Genomic DNA, 17958 nt, shown 5'->3' with positions numbered 1-17958 from the left:
ACGGCTTGGCAACTAGTTTGGCTGTATCTCCACGTTCAGATGGCCGTGAACTGCGCCTATCATCATCGTCGTCCATCCGCTTGTGTTCTTCTGTTCGCTTTTGTACGGGGCCAGGACTCCACTAGTTCTGAGTTGCTGTTGTTGTTGTTGTTGTTGTTATGGGCCGCCTCCATAAGCGCGGTCCAGTTCCTGCTCTTCCTCATCCTCTTTCTCTATTCAAGAGAACGCGAGCAGTTTTGAGACTGCCACACCAGGAAGTAATCATTAGTGTGGTAGTTTTCCCGGTGAAACCATGCATGCTCCCTGGCCCAGCAGCACCTGACAAATGCCTGGATAGTCGAGCATGGCAGCGATCATTAAGGCTGTAACGTTAGCAAAAGAATAGCCAGAGCTATCGTCTTCCGGCCTCACAGTAAAGGTGACTCAGGACTGTGTGCAGGTATCTCTAAGGTCCGGAGACACTCCACATTGCCTTACTCGGCATATCTGAACCAACTACTCCATCCATCCGGCTGAATCGTTACGTTGTTTGTAAGAAGCTCTTGCAAGGCACCAATATATCCATCCGTATAATCTCGATACAAAAGAGCAGGCCTCCCCGTTCTGGCGAATATCTGAATTAACATGGTTCCCTCACGAGATAAAAGGTGTCCCGCCTCTACTCTGCAGCATATCTTCAAGTAGAAGCGAACCTTTTCCTCCAGTAGCAAGTAAAGGATACCGTCTCCACCGAGCATTGTAATTTGATCAAGGGCCTTCTCGGGCAGTTCATCCGGGCTTATGACATTAGATAAAAACGGAGAGATGGCTTGAAGTAGATTTGTGGTGTTTGTGAGGCCATCGTCGGGCGTATTTTTAGAAGTAAAATCATCGGTGGCATTAGGTTCAAAACTAAACATACTACCTGAGGGATTACTTACTTTCTAACCTTTTTCTGCTAACACACTATGTTTACTCTGATGTATCCACTTGACAAGCAGTGACATCTTTGCGATCTGTAGTAAGTATTACAGTAATTAGAGTTTGTGCAGGTTAAAATTTAAACCCTTTTGTTGAGAACTTTACAGTTTAAAATCCTATCTTTATTTACGACGGTCCCTAGTACAGCTAATTGAAAAGATAATTTACGTCTGGCCGAAAGTCTCAGTCTAAGATTGCCATAACATACGTACAGAATATTCTATCATGGAAGCACTCCTAAGGTCCGAGTGTGACCCTAGCTTCTTCAACTACCTCCTAGCACAGAATCATCGGTTAACCAGTCAAGCTGTAGGACAAAGTAAAGATTACAAAGCCATCGCTAGAAACCCGTACACTTTTGCTCAGAGGCACATTACACCCAGACTGTATCGTTTCGTATCCCAGGAGGAGCCCATTCATATCCCACTTCAAGCCTTCGGACCACACACGGCATGGCCCATTGTGGGCAATAACCCCAACGGCATCGATCTTCAGTGACCTCGGCAGAGACAGAGTCACAGGGGACGGTTCTCTCTGAGAACTCGCCTGTGTAGGAGGAATGAGGAGCGCAACATTATTATCGCCGTGCAGATGGATGGTGCACTGACTACCGTACTTGTGGAGTAGACAAAAGTGACATAAGCAGTGGTCTAAACGTCCACCAAATGCACCCAGCATTAAGACACGTGGGATGACTGGAGTAACTGGCGCAGCTGGCGCAGATGAGGGCCCGCTTGAATTGTTCACACTCAGTAAGTTTAACAATAGAGTTAGCGCCTTCGACCCGTCGGTCGAGTCTTGCTCAGGAACATGGTTTCTTGCTATCCCGTAGGTCTCCAAAAACTCGACCGTTCTGGGCGTCATGGAGTCATAGTCACCCACGCTGATAAACTTGACAGCCCCAAGCGCAGAGGATAGCAACCTACATACGGTATCTGCGGCAACGCGCAGCTCGGCGGAGGAGCCCTCATGGCGCCCACATTCGTTAAGAGTTTCGCCTGCAGCAACTGCGGCCAACCGCGACGCAGCACCATCAGCCAGGATGACAGTCTTGGCGTCTGCTATCGCATTTCGCCACCACGAAGGCCACAGATAGTTCAGCAATATAACGTGATACTCTCCCGAGCCAGTAGAGTCAGGGCATAGATCCGGTTGGCTTGCCTGTAGAGTATCCACGTAGCGCAGATCATAGTGAGCGTCCACATTGACCATCTTGTCCGAAGTGTTCAGCTTTAGTTCAGCTCTGGTTCAGCCTTGATTCAGCCCTGATAGGCACGAATTATTTTGCATTAAAAAATCTAACTGATTTTCGTTTGCGACGCATAGTTTGGATGTGGTTCGGCCACGATGTCGGCTGGGTAGAGCGGGGGAAGACAGACGATGCAGGAAAAAACGTTTCCTTGCGCATCTATCGTTATAGAGTGCGGGGGTGTCTGAAGAAGGCATACTTTTTCACACTGGCCGTGTGGGATTTAGAGTTCACGTATCTTGACAACGGGCTGAGCACAAGGAATATTATGGTATTGGATCCAGGGGAACTGGAAAACTTCCCCAACTTTCGCCTCTTTCAGACCATCTTTTTAGGACACACAAATCTTGCATACTCTAGTTTTCCCTTTACAATCGAAAACATGCCTTTCAATAGCGCTAGCCACATGATGACGTCCATTGGAAAGCAACGGGGCACTCAACCTGGATCCTCATCGGCTTCGAGGTACATCAGCCGCTCCTCCAGCATAGGCCACGAGCTCAACATTACTCTCTCTCAGTCCTACTCACCAACAAACCCCAGCAGGGCTGACTGTTCTGTGTCCTTCACCCCTAATCAGCGAATATTTATCGACGACCTTTCCTATCATCTTCTCAATCAAACCAACGCGCATTCTGTTTTAGCAAAATTTGTCACAAATGCCTCATTATCTAACCTTTATTTTAGTATGAAGCCTTCTGCAAATGCACATGCTAACAAAGATTTCATCATATATATGGGGAACGATAACTATAGGCTAGTAGAAGCATCCTATGTAAAGCTACTCCTTGCTCTCAACACCAATCCTGCAAAATACTTTCGTCGTCTCATCAGTACTAGCTTTGATCAGTTGCTGCTTGGCATAGAGCAGATGTCACGGGACTCGAACCCACAACCAGCGCAATCAACTCAACCAGCTCAAGCACTATGTAAGAAAGACAAGAGAGAGGACGACAGGAGAGAGAGCGTTATCGGTAGTATCCAGAATGCAAGTGAGGACCAGGCGAATGCACACTTGAGCCCGGAAAGTAAGCGCGGAAGCTCAGGACAAGCCATAGAAACCAATCCACTAGTTGTACCTTCGCTAGCTATACCATCTTCACGTTTCCACAAGAAGCAGCGGCATCAGCGGCAGAGTTCCCACAAGGTCGCTCAGCAGGGAATAGTATCTCTAAAACATAAGGGGTTAAAGCGGGGACAAGGACACCTTACTCCGGAGCTGGGAGGAGATGCCAACGAGCCACTATATTCAGCGGGGGATGTGGCCTCTCCTCAGCTAAGGGATCATCTTCTCGTTCAGAATTTCGATATGTATCCTGTTAGACGACTTTCTAGACACAAGCACTTGCGGATGAGGAGCGCAGGCGCAGTAGATGACGTCTTCAAAGAGCTCAGCGACGATAGCTGCCTTGACGAGCTCGTCAACGTCCAACCATATATGAAGAACGAAGAGGTTATCTCTAACCAAGACGCGTTGATTAGCCAAAACAACGAGGAATCGGTTGATGTCATCGTCGACAACGTCGTTATGTCCTCGAAGAACTACCTACCGGTGCACAAAGCGCAAGCCGAGAACGTTGTTTCCCTCTGGGGTCAAATGACCGCCCGAGAGCTAGTCCATGGAGGTAGTGTGTAATCTGTAATCAACGTGGATCATAGCAATGTAGAATAAGGCAAGGCAGAGCAGAGCAGAGCCAGGCCAGACTCAACGTTCCTAAGTAAATCCTGCAAACTATAAAATCACCTCACTAACTGTTGGTTTTGGATGAGAGCACTCGTCAACCAGTGGCGGAGCGTTGTCTATGAGCAGCTCTACGAGCTTACAGAGCAGACCGTGCACGACACCTTGCTGTTCTTTGACACACTAGCCTCTCAAGCTGGAATAGGCAATTTAGTGGATAATGTCCAGGTAGTGGTCGTTTGCAGCTCTACTCTCAGTTTTCCCAAGTACACAACCAAAATAGACAGACAAATTTTACACAACACCGTTCCATATCCTCGGAACACAGCACAAGCCGATCAGCCTATTAAGCCTGGCATGTCTGATAGTTCCATTCTTCTCACGGCTTCGTCGGGAAACACACACCAGCTGACCAGTAGAAGCTCACTGGGGAGCTCGCTTGGAAGTATCACTCTTCTACAGTCGGATACGTCTTACCAGGAACAATACGTTTCGCTGCTGAACTGCGTCCTTCCATATATTGCGTCTAATTCAGCATACATCATCAGCATGGCCATTGCCATTGTTGCCCGGCTGGCCATGCATGTGACACAAGAGCAGGTGTTGGACGTGCTGACTAATTTGGCTAACGCATTAGAAATATTCATTAGCATTGGTGATAACTGTCTCCTGCCTGCGTGCATAGCCGTACTTGCAATCGAAAACTTATGCTGTGGAGCTATTGAACCAGGGGACGGTCTTCATGCGGGAAGTGTTCTCTCCTTGCGCGCTCTCTTGCAAGGTTTGCGGGCATCGGTAAAACTGTCAGTGCTACTGGACGCAGATAATAATGGCCATCAATTTTTTTCTGAAAATCCAATTGTAGATGACAGATTGACAGGGCTTATTTTTTGTCAGCGGCTGTTGAGTAGTGCCATCTCTCGTTTAATAAGATCACCACAGATAGGGCCTCTTCCAAGGATAAGCGACGTCAATCTTCTATCTGCTATTGCGAGCGAGATCTATTCCGTATTCTCCCTCGTACAGCCCTTGGCATGTGGGACAGACAAGAAGCGGCAAAAGTTTTGCGACGAGCTGGCTGTCACAAACATTATTCAGGCATGCAGGTGCAACACCATTGTGCAACTCTTTTTGCGGGTGCCCAGCTACTTATCTGCAACCCTTGGGTTGATGACGTCTCTATTGCTGTCATCTTCTTCGGTGCGTTCTGCTCGTGTTGCTAACTCGTGTAGGGGGTTTCTCACACTAGTTCTTCTTAGTGATATCTTTCTCTCTCTAGGACAAATCACAGATCAAGATGTTCAGTTAGTAATCGCATCTCTCAGAGCAGAGCTTACTGACGAAGCAAAAGCAACACTCAAGAGCGTCGTGGAAAGCGGGTATCAGACGTATCTTGGCAATTGCGGGATTCCTCTGCGCTCAGCTCGGCCGCTCAATATAAAAGCTTTTGGATGAACCTGCTTCCCGCGCCTTAACCGGTCTAGATGGCGAGGCACAGCTAGAAAGAACCATAGAAATACGGTTTTGTAACACACTTAGCATCAGCATCCTATCCTCATCTAGCGCATTAACGGCCTGATGACAGGCCTTAAACCGCATAATTTGAAGTATCAGAAACTCTTCTAACTCTTGCACACTGCTGCCTGTTACCTTCATTAGTTCGAGGAGTATCGTCAGGCCATGATCTCTTCTCTCGCTATCCACCAAGCAGATGAGCATCATGGACAATAATACGCTTGCATTTGTGATGGCAAGCAGATCCATCCAAGAGCCACGTTGAAACTGGGACTCAGTGCGCTGAGCCACCACACCAACCCGTACTACTTCACACAATAAGGAAATGGCATTTGAAATTGTTTCTAGGGATACCCTGTTAACGATTTGCACCACATCAATAGTGATGAGCATCTCCAGTAATCCATTGATGTGTGCGCATGCTTGGCAACCGTCTAATTTTATTGCTACCCTTATTATTTGAAGAACGTCATCATCCAGATACTCCAGCACATCGTTTAATAAGCCATTTCGGTACCTCTCTATCGTGTTGCAGCCGGCAATCTGTATCGGGGTGCTAAAAATCAAGGAAATAAGGATACAGATGTTGTTTGTATTGTGCCCCGACAATAAGATCTGCCTTAACCATTTAGATATCATGTCCAGCAAACACTGAGACGAAGTTACTAGTGCAGTGATGGCATTAGAGTTCTGCATGTGCAGAAAAATCAGCTTAGATAACTCTGACAAGTATCTTGCTGATAATGCACCGGAAGCGAAGTGTCGAGTGCATCGCAGTAAGACTGTTCCAAACTCCTTTGAATATGTAGCAGAGAACTGAAATTTGTTATCGAACATAACTGACATATAGGCGCACATTATATGGATTGTCCGTATGGGATCTAATCCCAGTAACGGTTGATTGGAGGTGATAAGCTCCATCACAGGGTGTAGAATATTAATTGAATGATCACGAATGTGCACATCTGTATTTGTACCTGCATCTGCATCTATGTCAGTGCCTAGACTTGCCCCTGCATTAGGACTGGTCAATGCATAGTGTATTACTCTTGAAAGTATCCATTCCTGAGCTGTCAGTAGCGTGCCAGAGAACATGGTCGATGCTGTCACTGAAATTGCTTGATCCAGTGTCCAGCCAACTAAGGTATTACTGGCCAGGATAAGCTCCAAAGCACAGAGTTTCCATTTCCATGCGCTGCTTTGAATGAGATGCGGGTGCTGCTCTTGTTCCAACTTTGATATGCTACAAAATATACCACAGAAAAAAGTAAAAGGTGCTCTGCGCAATCTCCTTTAGTGTGTATAGAAATACTCTATTCCCTTGCGTGGATGCAGATGCAATTTCGGCTATAAGACTACCATCTTGTACTATTGCTGCTACCTGTCGCAGTTCTTTCCGTGCACGTTGCAATAGGTCATGGGGATCAGGTATTGTCCCGCTATGTCGTTCTGAATCTTCTGAATTAGCAGCAGCGGTAACTGCAGGCGAATCTGGTAGCGAAATAACCTTGCCGATATATTTCTTAAAGGTCGCTAGTCTTATGCAAAGCTGTCGCAAGTGATTGTACGCTGGGTCGGAGGTAATAAGGAGAAAGCAAAGTGGTCTAGCATGCTTCAAGACCCCTTTCTTCAAGGTCCTTTTCTTCAAGACTCTTTTACCCCCTTGGTCATTTGTCGCCAGACGTTCTGTGTGATTTATACACATTGGAATTTTTCTTACACTTTAATGCAATTTATTTTAATTCTTCCCGAATTTTATTGAAAACGGTGCATGCTAACGAGCAACAAGGAGGTCTTGGAGGCATTTAATGCCACGTTTAAGACCCCGGAACCAAAGATGGTTAGTGACCTTAGCTGCATAGTTATCATAAGTGGACTGCCGACTCCAGAGGCTAGCAAAAGGAAGCGGCTCCTCAAATATGTTTACGAGCACATTGTCAAGAAGTCTGGCGACGTGGCAGAAACTGAGCATATTCAGATTCCACTGGACGCAAACGACGCCTGTAGCGGTTTCTGTCTTATCCGGTTTGTTAATCCCAGCGGCGCCGAGAAGTGTGTCAGAGAGTTTAATGGCAACACCAGTATCTTTGGAGATGATTATCCGCTCACTGTGCGCCAGTATAGCTACGTGGAAGAGCTACGCAAGTTACCCAAGAGCTACACTCCGCAACCGTACACGCCCATCGATTGTAGTGAGCGCCACAGACGCCTCTACTTCCCTCTCTCTGGCCGCATAGACCATGAATTTCTTCTGTTGACAAAGACCAATGTGAGCCGGTGTGCTTTCAACGGGGAGAATATTTCCATTATAAACGTACAACCTTGCGCTGACAAGCTTCTCGACGTCAGTTACTCACCAATGGGCACCTACTTCATATACCATTATGAGGAAAGCATTGTCTTGGTTCATGACAACGGAACGACCATCACCATTTCTCACGAGTCGGACAGCCAGGACACTCACACCTTCATCAGGTCCTTCAAGGTCTCTCCGTGTGAGCGTTTTCTGCTGACGTTTTCTTACACAGCTAACGTTGATGAGCTGGACGAATACGATCTAGACAAGTTCCTCAAGGATGTAGACGAGGCTGAGGATGAATTTGGGCTCTACCAGAAGTTTGAGGAGTCAAAGCACATCACCGTATCTGTCTGGTCCATTATTGAGCGCCGTATTCTCTCTACACTGAACAATGTGAAGTTGTATTCGTACAAGAACAACGACGATAGTTTAGTAAGACCCGAGGATCGTGTCTTGTTCAGCTCGACTGGGAACTTGATTTTGCTAATGAGCAATGAGCAGATATCTGTCTATAAGGTTCAGCTAACCGAGTCTGCAATCTATGTAATAAGCCTCCAAGAAGTCCTGTCATACCCGAACACCACGTCACTCCTATTCAGCCCAAACGGCCACGGTCAGGATATTGTGGCTATCTATCAGAAGTCTTCAGACAAGCAAAAGCCTTCAGTCTGCAACGTGCTCAACTTGAACGTCCCCAGCCACGGCCGTTCTGGTGTGCGAGTCCTTGCACAGAGGTCTTTCTTTATCACCAATGGCCGGCTATTCTGGAGCGCAAATGGTGGTTGTCTTGCAATTATCACTGAGTCCCAAAGCGACCAAAACTTAGTCTCTACTATCTTTGTTATCATTCTCCAGGGAAACAGTGAGAGTGTCTCCTATGATAGACTGCAAGAGCTTGCGGGCGCAAAGGGGCTGGAAAGGAAGCCTCTTCGCCGGGACCTTGTGGTAAAAATGGAGCAGCTCGAGCTCCCCCAAAACCTTTACATTCAAAGTGCGTGCTGGGCTGCCACCGGATCCATGCTTGCTTTCATTACGATTCCTGTTGGATCATCTAAAGAGGCCCAGGAAGAAAGCCGAAAGTATATCAAGATGCAGAAGCAGAGCAACGCTAATTCCTTGCAGTTTTCTCTCAAGGCCCTGGACTCCTTCATGAAGCACGCCGTTGATGAGCGCGAAATGCTCCTCAATGACGGACAGGCTGCCATCTACATCTTCACGCTCCAGGAAAAGTACGGACTTTACCCCTGCAAGCTTGGCAAGCCAGTTTATCCAGAGATTGTTTCTGGAGAAGTTGTCGATCATGCCAACAGAAAGGCAGCGGTCGTAAAGATCAAGAAGATACCGGGCATCACGGCCTCAGAGGTAATGTTCTCTCCTTATAACGACTACCTCGTCGCGCTGAATCGCAATGACAGAAAGGAGCAGGCTCTGATCGTGATCAATACTAGTACTTTAGAGAAGACCTCTGCAGAGATAGAGGTGGTAGACGGGTGCTCCTGGGACTCGTCTGGAAGGTACTTGATAGCCCACAAGTACGGTGGCAAGTCTTCATCATTCGGATTGTACATTATTAACGTCACGGGGATGGTTGTCTATCAATCAACCCACGCGTCTCTGGTTGATAATCTCCTCAACACTATATGGCGACCTTACGACCAAGAACTTATCAACTCCTGCGTCGAGAGGTCTCTGGAGAGCATCTATAAGTACTGTGATGAAAACTACGACAAGCTGCTGTTTGACAAGACCAACGATAGCTCCATGAAGGAGCGAGTTGAGAAGAACAAGGCAGAGTGGCTTGCTCTTTACGAGGCAGAGACCTTAACAGCCGACGAACAGCGCACACTCAACAAGAACGTCCGTGGCTGCTTTGTGCTGCACGGCCTTGATGGAAACCTTAGCGGATTCGATGAACAGGGCAACATTCTCGACAAGAGCTTGTGGCTGGAGAATGTACAAGAGACGGTTTATATCCTCGAGGAGGTGTTAGCAGGAAGCACAATTCCACTGGAACATTACAAGACGATGTATGGTGACGCAGACCCAAAAAGCGCAACCGCTGACCAGAAACCTGAGCAGGTGGAGTAAACCTAGCTAGTGTCTTTAGTTAGCACCGCAAAATTATATCGTGATAGCGTCCTTAAAAATCAGATGGCGACAGAGGTACAGGCTTTGCAGAAGGAGGCTCTTAGCACTCAGCAGACTCTCCTATCGTTCATGCGTCAAGGAGATCAATTAAAGGCACAGATTCAAGGGTTGAACACCCTCATCCAGATGAAGCGAATAACCTTGAATGCCCTGGACGAGGTTCCGAGCGCGCCACTTTACAGGGCCGTTGGACGATGCTATGTTGCACGAAGTCGTGAGGCCATTGCTTCAGGGATCCAAGAGGAGATTGCTAAGGGAGAAAAGGATGTAGGGGTATTGAAGTCTACGGCTGCGTACGCTGAGAAAAAGCAGAAGGAAACGGAGGACAAGCTCGCTGAGGTGCTGAAGAACCTCCAGAGTGCTGCCAAGTAAACAGGCGACCCAGGAAAAGGCCACAGGTATTCAAGTTCACAGTGATTCACGTGATGGTTCCGTTTGTTAGCAGCTCAAACGAGGAGGACGGCGTTCACGCAACCATCACGCTCCGGGTGGTTTGTTATCTGCGCATACTTTCCCCAAACGACCTTGCCGCCCTGCGTCACAAGCCCGAGATCTGCTACATTGACCTCTATCACAGTTCCCTTCGTCATCACGCCAAGATCCGTGTAGAGATGCGAACTGGGGTTCTTCTTAACCCCAATGATCTCGAGCATGTGCGTAGACTTCAACTCTGGATGCACCACGTGTGCGTGTCGGTAGCGCAGCGCAGAAGGTCGGATGAAGCGCTCGTACTTGGGTGCTTTCCGCGTGAACCCAAGCCCCACGAACGTAGCCTTCGTGATGACGCGTTTCCACTGCTTTCTGCGCCGCTTTCCAGACCGTAACACCTTGAAAACTTCCTCTTCTGTAACAGGCTGCACCTTCGGAATAGGGACGTCCCACTTGCCAGCGCGTGCCTTCTTTTTCTGCTTGACCAAGTTAGAGAGAACCTTAGCCCGGTTTTCCTGGGTTCGGTCAAGCAGATACGCCGGGACGGCCCCCTCCCGCACGGGCTCTTCTGATTTCCGCTTGGCGTTGCGCTCTGCATGCTGATTGATAAGTTTCTTCATCTGGATCTTCTCCTTTCGACGATTCTCTGCAAAGAGCTTTGCCTTAATTCCTATGAGATTTTGCGCTTTCTTGGCAAGCACCTTTGGCTCACGGGCTTCGCGCTTGCGCTTGCGCTCTTCGTAATCCAACCGTCGGCCGAAGCGCTTCTGCCAAAGACGGATGTAATCGCCCTGAGGCATTAATTGTTTTGAAATAATTAATTAGGCCATAAAGCCCAATGCCATTAAATCGCATTGGTGATGTTGCGCCGGGATGTACGCTCGCAACAACGCCACCCGTGAGCCGCGCAGCCAGACTTGAGCAATACTTTCTGGTCTTGGGCAATGGCGTCTGTAAGAACTACGCACAGTTTGAGGTCTACACAAAGGAAAATCAGCAGGACTATGAGCAAATTCATTTAGATTGCCTACGATCTCTTTGGACCTTCTTTCAGAAAGGAACCGTGGACGTCTATAACGATCTGACGTCCAGTAAGCACAAGCAGGAGTACAAGACAAAAATAGGCAGAGAGTTCCCTCACTCGTTTGTGCGCCTTCACCAGAGCATATTGGAACGGATAATAGTGGACACACTTTTCCAAAACTTGACCTTCAAATGCTATTTTCAAGGGTACACGTATGTTCTAGAAGCACTCTACTATGCTGCGCTCAAGGATGAATATCTTTACCCAGACTCTGCTGAAATGGTAGACCTTCTTACTGCTTTTGTTGCAGATGAAACGGGGTTATATGTAGAATCCTCCGATAACTATCAGCCGTATGGCAGTGCCTTTGCTGAGCGCTTCAACTTCCAGACTATGTTCACAATTCCCTATCCCGAATTGCTTCACCTGGCTTTGGAGATAAGTCGCTCCACGCTATTTCCGTTCTTGCACCCAGACAATAGAGTCATGGTTGCTACTGTTGGTCTTGCCTTCGAGCCGGTCATGCGCATGGTTGATGCAGAGCTGTATGCCATCATTGGCAATCATCCGTCCATCGGGATTACATGCCAAGCAATCCAGACCGCGGCTGTAATGACTGGGTGCATCTCCCTTTCAGGTACGCCCTACGGGCGCTCGCGCTTCCTAGACGCGCTTGTGGCAGGAGGGATTCAGTTTGCTCTCTTCCTTTCTGCCACAAGCTTCAGTTTGGGTGCACGGCTCTATCTTCCCCACATCTTTAGCAACTACGTACCTGCTATGCCTAACACTGAACAAGTAGTTGAAGATGCCACTGGAGGTGAGTGTGGAAAGCAGGCCAGGCCATCCCTAGCGACTTATACGGGCTATCACATGTTACTCCTAAGCAAGGGCTCAGTATGCGAATCGCCATATCACCCCTCAATTGACGAGAACGCAATATTGAATATTGCCACGTTCCGCCCCATCACAGATGCGCCCATGACACAGGATGATGATTACATAACTACGACTATCAAGAACGCATTCACAAAGGTCGAGCAGTTCATCCCGCGTCTCGTCGATTATTCCATTAATTTTGCGTGTGTGACGAGCCTATTAGCGGTGATATCTAACAGCTTTCTGAAGCAAACTAAAGGGATATTCAAGTGGTCTCGCCAAGCACAACAGCAGCAACAGCAACAAGGATCGTCATCTCCATCTATGTCACTATCGGCACGAGCATCTAGTGACACAGATGGTTGCGGTTCGCCATCTGGGCCCACACTCTCCCCGGCTCCCAACACCATAACCGCTTCCACTTCCCTCGACATTAATGATGCAGATATACTGAGTCTCTTCAGACACTTCTCGGCTGGGATCTCCTTTGTGCGCACACACGATGGGCTCTACAATATCATCATGAAGGACACGTCATTTCCAACGAAGTCTACCGAGCCTAAAAGTTACTATGAAAAGATCGCCTCGGGACGCTTCATAGACTTTAGTAAAGCAATAACATTCGTAGATCCTAAAGACTCGCTCACAAAGTACTTTAGCTTCTATGACATATGTGAGAGCTTTGACTTTCGCCTGGAGCTCTATATCTCCTTGCTCCAGGAGAGCAGGAAGTATGACGAGAAGGCACACACAAGGGACTCCCTGGTCAAAAGGGGGGTTCTTGTAGATTATGCAACTCTGGAAACTGCCCTTAGCCAGCGTGAAGACTATAAAACATTTATGAAGCGCAACGCACCAATCATCGCAGGGGCTACCGTGGCTGCTGTGGCGGTGGTGGCAGGGATCATAGGGGGTATTGTTGGAGGTCTCTCTCTGAGCAACAAGCGCCGAGCCAACAAGTGAGTGCATCTCCGCGTCGGAGCTCACTATGTGCATTAAAAGTAAATGTGCTGGGTTCCATAAAGCAGCGTGCACTGACCGGCAACCAACAACCATCTTAAAAACCTCATGCCTGACTTGCAAGACAACAGGATAAATGTCGAGGATCTGACAGCCCGGGAAAAAGACTTCAGAAAGGTGCAACTCATCTGCTTCTTTGGCCTTCTGCTACCTCTTTTCCTAGTCTGTACGATGGGGTGGCTCATTGCAGTAATGGTAACTTGCCGGAAGATCCCCGAGCAACTGTTAGCCTCTAGCTTCGCAGATGACGTAGCAGCCCCACCCACCACAGATACCGCATTCAGGAGTGGCGAGGTTACAGCTGATTTTGTCGTATCAGATTTGAGCCTTTTTATAGATAATCATGTCACTGCTTTGTTCACATTCTGTGGGTTCGCTTGCGAACCACCTTCTTCAAACGCATCTCGTAACTTTTTATATGCCGTGAACGATTCTCTTGTGGATGGTACGTCATACAAACGAAACGTGACGTTAGCAAGCGCCTCAATGGGCTTTAAGTGTGATTATATCGCCAGTAATATAAGTCTGGAGGGTCATTATTTTCACAGTCCAGCCACTCTTTTCTCAGTGGAGTCGGGTAAGGCGGCGGCTGTTAACATGACACTGGCTTCTGTTCCCATGGAGGTCTCCTTGTCTCTACAATCCAGTGTGTCGAGCCTGCAAGTCTGGAACCATTCCAGAAGCATCAACATGTCTTTGCTGGGACCTGTGTACATGGAGAGCGTCAGTGGAGACGTCATAATAACCAACTCTACTGAACTCCTAGCAATAAACCTCTCCTCGTCTAATGCAGTCGTGTATACTACTGGCAGAGCGTCTATTTACTGGAGCAATACCGCTCCCATCGTTAGCTTGCAGTCTCTGGTCCTTCTAGTTGCTTATAATGGCACGACAACTGCAGGCCCATATCTTATCTGTGTGCCTATTAAAGCGCTTATTCAAGGGGCTGCCACGCCTGTGACTCTATCTCTGACGAATCGGGGCCTGTCAGGAAGTGTTACGTTGACCTATCATGAGAATGGGCAACCGGTCAGTTTCTCTGAAGCGTCCCTCACATCTGTCAGGTGTAGTTCTTTCGACATTCCTTACCAAGATACTCTGTATACTGTTGCCCCGAGCTGTCAATTTGGCTCAATAAATGTTGTGATTGCACAGGATTCGCAGCCCAATGACCCCAGCAACACTACTAAGGTGATCACTGTTCATAACAACGGGCAGGTTGACCTCCATCTGTACCAGATTGGCGACGAACTCCCCGAGCCATGCTTTGTACAGTCAAAAATTCATTAGCGATTTGACAATTCTGGATCGCCGATCGGTAAAGACTTGTGTCCATCAAGATGAGATCGTTAAAGGGGAGCAAGCAAGGCATGTCTGCACTACTGGTCACAGAAGAAAGCAATGACGAGCTGGCGCAGTTTACTACGGGGGCCCAGGGCATGACATCGACAGACATCAGGAATGCCCTCAGTCTGACCGCGCGTTCTGACACTGACCAGTCTCCCAGTGTCTCGAACACTACAGATAGTACCAAAAACACTCTCTTATCAGAGGTTCGCAAGCACACACCCTTCACCAGGTCCGATAAGATCCCCAAGACATATGTGCAGAGACTTATTGACGTCCCAGTTTGCCCCACCTGTCAGCGACCCTACATGCTAGCTCAGCTTTACTTTAAGCTTCTGCAAACAGCGGTTGAAAGCTCACGCAGAAGCTACTATAAACATTTCTTTAGGCAGCTTGGGTGCATAGGCTCAGGAAGCTTTGGCACAGTTTACCGTGTGCGCCACCAACTCAATGCTGTAGAGCTGGGTGTGTACGCCATCAAGATCATATCTGTTGGAGCGTCGCGACCATGGCTGCTTAAGGCGCTCTCTGAGGTGACTGTCCTGGAGAAACTTCGGCATCAAAACATAGTCCAGTACCACCACTGTTGGGCCGAAAGATATCGGACTGCACTCAACGCAACGGAAGAGACGCTTCATCTCTTCATCTTACTCAATTACTGCAAGGGTGGTTCCCTTCTTAATTTGCGCAGATCGGTGTTCAACAGGCAAATGACTGAGGAAGAAGTGCTTTTTCTCCTCTTTCAGGCAGCGTCTGGGCTGGCGCATCTCCATGCCATAGGCTTTCTTAGCCGTGACGTGAAGCTTGGCAACATGCTTCTTGACGGCGATGTCCCAGATGATGACCCAAAGGGGTATATCTCGTGCATATACAACGATCCTGCCGACTTCCCAGATGCTCTCACCACGAAGCAGAGGCAGGAGCTTCGATACAAACAGCGCCAGTTCCACACTGACGAATCGCTTCGAGAACACTGTCGACAACTTCAGTACATACGGCGTGTAGGAGTAGAGGGCCTCCGTGTTCGAATAGCAGATTTCGGACAAGTTGGAGACGGCGCCAGTGCGGGAACAGAGCTGTACCTGGCGCCTGAGCTTTACTGTGCCATCTCCGGTACGCTACAAGCCACTGAACATGCAAGTAACGACGCGAGTGGCGGCGACAGCATGAACGGAGAGGACTCTCCAGACCTTGATCGAAACTTCATTATCAGAGACAAGTCCTTTCCAGAGTTTGTTCCCACAAAGCCAAAATCGACGCAAGCAACAGACATCTACTCACTGGGAATTTCATTCCTCGTTCTCCTTTTTAACTATGAAGAGTTTGCCGCAGCTACTACTGACTTCGGTACTGGTGTAGCTTACGATGATTACATCAACTCCTACAAGCATCAGCAGGACCTTTTGGAAAGCATCAGTAAGCTGCGGAGCATTTATAGTGCAGAGCTTTGCGACCTCTTTGCTATCATGTGTAGCCCCGATCCCAGCGTTCGACCGTCTGCCTCCGCGGTTGCTTCCTTCTGCTTCTCCCAGCGTCTCCGTGCCTATAACACTTCCGTGCCGGCATCCAGCAACACCCCTGTCTTCAACTCTTCTTGTGGTGGTACCCTGAAAAATGCTATTCAGCTCTACTCACACTGCAAGGGGATGCATGCCACGTCATCTGCACAGAAGCCTAGGAAGGAGAACGCTGGCTACCCTCTGGATCAGCACACAATAATCACAGAGCCTTCAGCCTGTTTACCAGTCATGACTAATTCTCCCTCGAGTAGCAGCTTGAGGGGAATTCAAGACAGCGAAGAGAACAGTAGCCGGCCGCTAAGAAAAAGATTCAGTCACAGGGCTTCTAAGGCTGATGACATCAATAAGGAGGCCACACCAGAGCTGGTTGAGGTCGATGTCCTCTATAGCACTCTGAGACCTTTGGTGCCAAGTACCTTCAACTTGGGTAAGCGCGAACGTCAGTTGCACATCGGTAAACGACACAAGCACTACGGACACTGCAGAGACCGGGCACCTGGACATCGAAGAACATCTAGATCCCGCTGCTCTGTGCAGTACTTCTTTCCTGTTCTGCTTGCAGTCAATAGCGTTGGAATTCTGACAGTAATTTACTTATTACGACTGCTTCTTCGCAAATGACGCCTACAACCTTAGTCCCCGTCCAATTGTTCAATCTACATCAGTATCAACACAGCTCTTGATCGGTGCATCCTGATCTCCTGGTTTTTTGGCAGTGCACGAACAGCAAAGTCTATAGATAGCAATGACAAATGCCACTAAATATAGCAAGTAAATGTGAACCATCACGGGAATGACTATTCCTCCTATCAAAATGTAAGAGATGTGGACGTAGAGAGGCATCTCCAAGGGGAGCGCACCCGGAAGTGTTATGGGGAGAAGTGCGTTTCTAAAGGGTACGAGGGGGAAGGCTCTCTGAATGGCTAGTCCATAGTCTGGCTTAAAAGGAATCGTCGGATTAAATAGAAGCAGAATGGTTAGTAAACCATTGATAGCAGCAGACTTAAGTAGTGCTCGCCTGCCGTGCATCCTGGAGATGCGCACAACTTGCATAATTGCCCAAATAAAGTGAGGAATTACGGCTGAATATATTGCGCTACTAAGGACAATCTGCGCCCATCGGGATGGATTCATAGCAGCCAGTGCCCACGGGAGCACATAAAGAAGAAACCAAATAATCGTTCCCACTTGAGAAGCACAGCCCCGTTTGATACAACAAAAAGTCGAAACCCAGAGATGGTAGCAGGAGGCATGGAACGATAGTAAGTGTACTGCACTGCTATGTTCCTGAATGTAGTGGCTCAGTAGTTGATACACTTGAAGTCTGCTGGACATCCTATCGTGGAGGCCAATATATGTTTTTTAGAGAGCGCTGCTCACTCACAGGAAGGATTTCAATAACGCGAGAGAGGCATTCTTTTTCGGGAATGTATGGGGCGCATATCCTCCATACCTCCTCTCGCAGATCCTTGCGATCCATCAAAATAAGGATTTCCCTGACATGCTCTGCACCACAGAAGAGCGATCGTTCGTTGGCTTGCTTGAAGACTTTACGAATATCTTCTCTAGATGTTGCTCTTTCCAACTGTGAAAGAAGGGCCTTGAAGCGGAAGATAGGCATTGGGTTGATGTCTGTCCCCGTAGGGAGTGCGAGCTCCCCCAGGCCGAATTGAGACTCCTGACTATGGTCATACTGCTGCTGCACTACACCAGACAGAAGCTTGTTGAAGCTCTCCCTTTGAGTTAACAGGCAGTAGAATTCATACAGAATGAACTCCCGCTGGCGGGCCGCACGCAGCTCCTCTTGTTTCTGAGCCAGATTGAATTTCTGCTCAACTCTCCGAGCAAAGGAAGCTGCCTCCAGCCGAAGGCGTGTCAACATTTTTTTGC

At 48.2% G+C, this 17958-nt stretch overlaps 14 protein-coding genes across 14 annotated transcripts; 7 read left to right on the top strand and 7 right to left on the bottom strand.

Annotated features, from left to right (window-relative positions):
- Positions 1 to 473: 473 nt before the first annotated feature.
- On the bottom strand, positions 474 to 899 carry GL50803_00104870 (uncharacterized protein; the record flags this gene model as incomplete). The annotated part of the gene is made up of 1 exon (XM_038045622.1): positions 474 to 899. The coding sequence occupies one exon, from the start codon at positions 897 to 899 to the stop codon at positions 474 to 476; it is 426 nt and encodes a 141-aa protein (XP_037901748.1).
- Positions 900 to 1254: 355 nt separating this feature from the next.
- GL50803_0011763 (Thiamine diphosphokinase) lies at positions 1255 to 2172 on the bottom strand (the record flags this gene model as incomplete). Its single annotated transcript, XM_038045693.1, has 1 exon — positions 1255 to 2172. The coding sequence occupies one exon, from the start codon at positions 2170 to 2172 to the stop codon at positions 1255 to 1257; it is 918 nt and encodes a 305-aa protein (XP_037901747.1).
- A 119-nt stretch (positions 2173 to 2291) lies between these two features.
- GL50803_0015497 (uncharacterized protein) lies at positions 2292 to 3845 on the top strand (the record flags this gene model as incomplete). Its single annotated transcript, XM_001708628.1, has 1 exon — positions 2292 to 3845. The coding sequence occupies one exon, from the start codon at positions 2292 to 2294 to the stop codon at positions 3843 to 3845; it is 1554 nt and encodes a 517-aa protein (XP_001708680.1).
- A 129-nt stretch (positions 3846 to 3974) lies between these two features.
- Positions 3975 to 5345, top strand: GL50803_0011761 (uncharacterized protein; the record flags this gene model as incomplete). Its single annotated transcript, XM_038045692.1, has 1 exon — positions 3975 to 5345. One exon carries the CDS (start codon positions 3975 to 3977, stop codon positions 5343 to 5345), a length of 1371 nt encoding a protein of 456 aa, XP_037901746.1.
- GL50803_0015496 (uncharacterized protein) lies at positions 5310 to 6500 on the bottom strand (the record flags this gene model as incomplete). Its single annotated transcript, XM_038045828.1, has 1 exon — positions 5310 to 6500. The coding sequence occupies one exon, from the start codon at positions 6498 to 6500 to the stop codon at positions 5310 to 5312; it is 1191 nt and encodes a 396-aa protein (XP_037901745.1).
- A 148-nt stretch (positions 6501 to 6648) lies between these two features.
- Positions 6649 to 7110, bottom strand: GL50803_0020652 (uncharacterized protein; the record flags this gene model as incomplete). Its single annotated transcript, XM_038045956.1, has 1 exon — positions 6649 to 7110. The coding sequence occupies one exon, from the start codon at positions 7108 to 7110 to the stop codon at positions 6649 to 6651; it is 462 nt and encodes a 153-aa protein (XP_037901744.1).
- Positions 7111 to 7176: 66 nt separating this feature from the next.
- On the top strand, positions 7177 to 9792 carry GL50803_0015495 (RNA recognition motif-containing protein; the record flags this gene model as incomplete). Its single annotated transcript, XM_001708629.1, has 1 exon — positions 7177 to 9792. The coding sequence occupies one exon, from the start codon at positions 7177 to 7179 to the stop codon at positions 9790 to 9792; it is 2616 nt and encodes an 871-aa protein (XP_001708681.1).
- Positions 9793 to 9855: 63 nt separating this feature from the next.
- On the top strand, positions 9856 to 10224 carry GL50803_0061388 (Prefoldin subunit; the record flags this gene model as incomplete). The annotated part of the gene is made up of 1 exon (XM_038046268.1): positions 9856 to 10224. One exon carries the CDS (start codon positions 9856 to 9858, stop codon positions 10222 to 10224), a length of 369 nt encoding a protein of 122 aa, XP_037901743.1.
- A 74-nt stretch (positions 10225 to 10298) lies between these two features.
- Positions 10299 to 11081, bottom strand: GL50803_0011755 (Ribosomal protein S8e; the record flags this gene model as incomplete). The annotated part of the gene is made up of 1 exon (XM_001708631.1): positions 10299 to 11081. One exon carries the CDS (start codon positions 11079 to 11081, stop codon positions 10299 to 10301), a length of 783 nt encoding a protein of 260 aa, XP_001708683.1.
- Positions 11082 to 11119: 38 nt separating this feature from the next.
- Positions 11120 to 13144, top strand: GL50803_0022587 (uncharacterized protein; the record flags this gene model as incomplete). Its single annotated transcript, XM_001708632.1, has 1 exon — positions 11120 to 13144. One exon carries the CDS (start codon positions 11120 to 11122, stop codon positions 13142 to 13144), a length of 2025 nt encoding a protein of 674 aa, XP_001708684.1.
- Positions 13145 to 13249: 105 nt separating this feature from the next.
- Positions 13250 to 14491, top strand: GL50803_0011752 (uncharacterized protein; the record flags this gene model as incomplete). Its single annotated transcript, XM_001708636.1, has 1 exon — positions 13250 to 14491. One exon carries the CDS (start codon positions 13250 to 13252, stop codon positions 14489 to 14491), a length of 1242 nt encoding a protein of 413 aa, XP_001708688.1.
- Positions 14492 to 14571: 80 nt separating this feature from the next.
- On the top strand, positions 14572 to 16689 carry GL50803_00137730 (Kinase; the record flags this gene model as incomplete). Its single annotated transcript, XM_001708637.2, has 1 exon — positions 14572 to 16689. The coding sequence occupies one exon, from the start codon at positions 14572 to 14574 to the stop codon at positions 16687 to 16689; it is 2118 nt and encodes a 705-aa protein (XP_001708689.2).
- A 30-nt stretch (positions 16690 to 16719) lies between these two features.
- GL50803_0011749 (uncharacterized protein) lies at positions 16720 to 17403 on the bottom strand (the record flags this gene model as incomplete). Its single annotated transcript, XM_001708639.1, has 1 exon — positions 16720 to 17403. The coding sequence occupies one exon, from the start codon at positions 17401 to 17403 to the stop codon at positions 16720 to 16722; it is 684 nt and encodes a 227-aa protein (XP_001708691.1).
- A 1-nt stretch (position 17404) lies between these two features.
- GL50803_0015490 (uncharacterized protein) lies at positions 17405 to 17950 on the bottom strand (the record flags this gene model as incomplete). The annotated part of the gene is made up of 1 exon (XM_001708640.2): positions 17405 to 17950. One exon carries the CDS (start codon positions 17948 to 17950, stop codon positions 17405 to 17407), a length of 546 nt encoding a protein of 181 aa, XP_001708692.2.
- Positions 17951 to 17958: the final 8 nt, after the last annotated feature.

This window comes from Giardia intestinalis, chromosome 2 (genome assembly GCF_000002435.2).
Source record: "Giardia intestinalis strain WB C6 chromosome 2, whole genome shotgun sequence".
Taxonomy (NCBI): domain Eukaryota; phylum Fornicata; order Diplomonadida; family Hexamitidae; genus Giardia; species Giardia duodenalis.
Note: the sequence above shows the minus strand (reverse complement) of the source record. Positions and strands in the feature narration are given on the sequence as shown.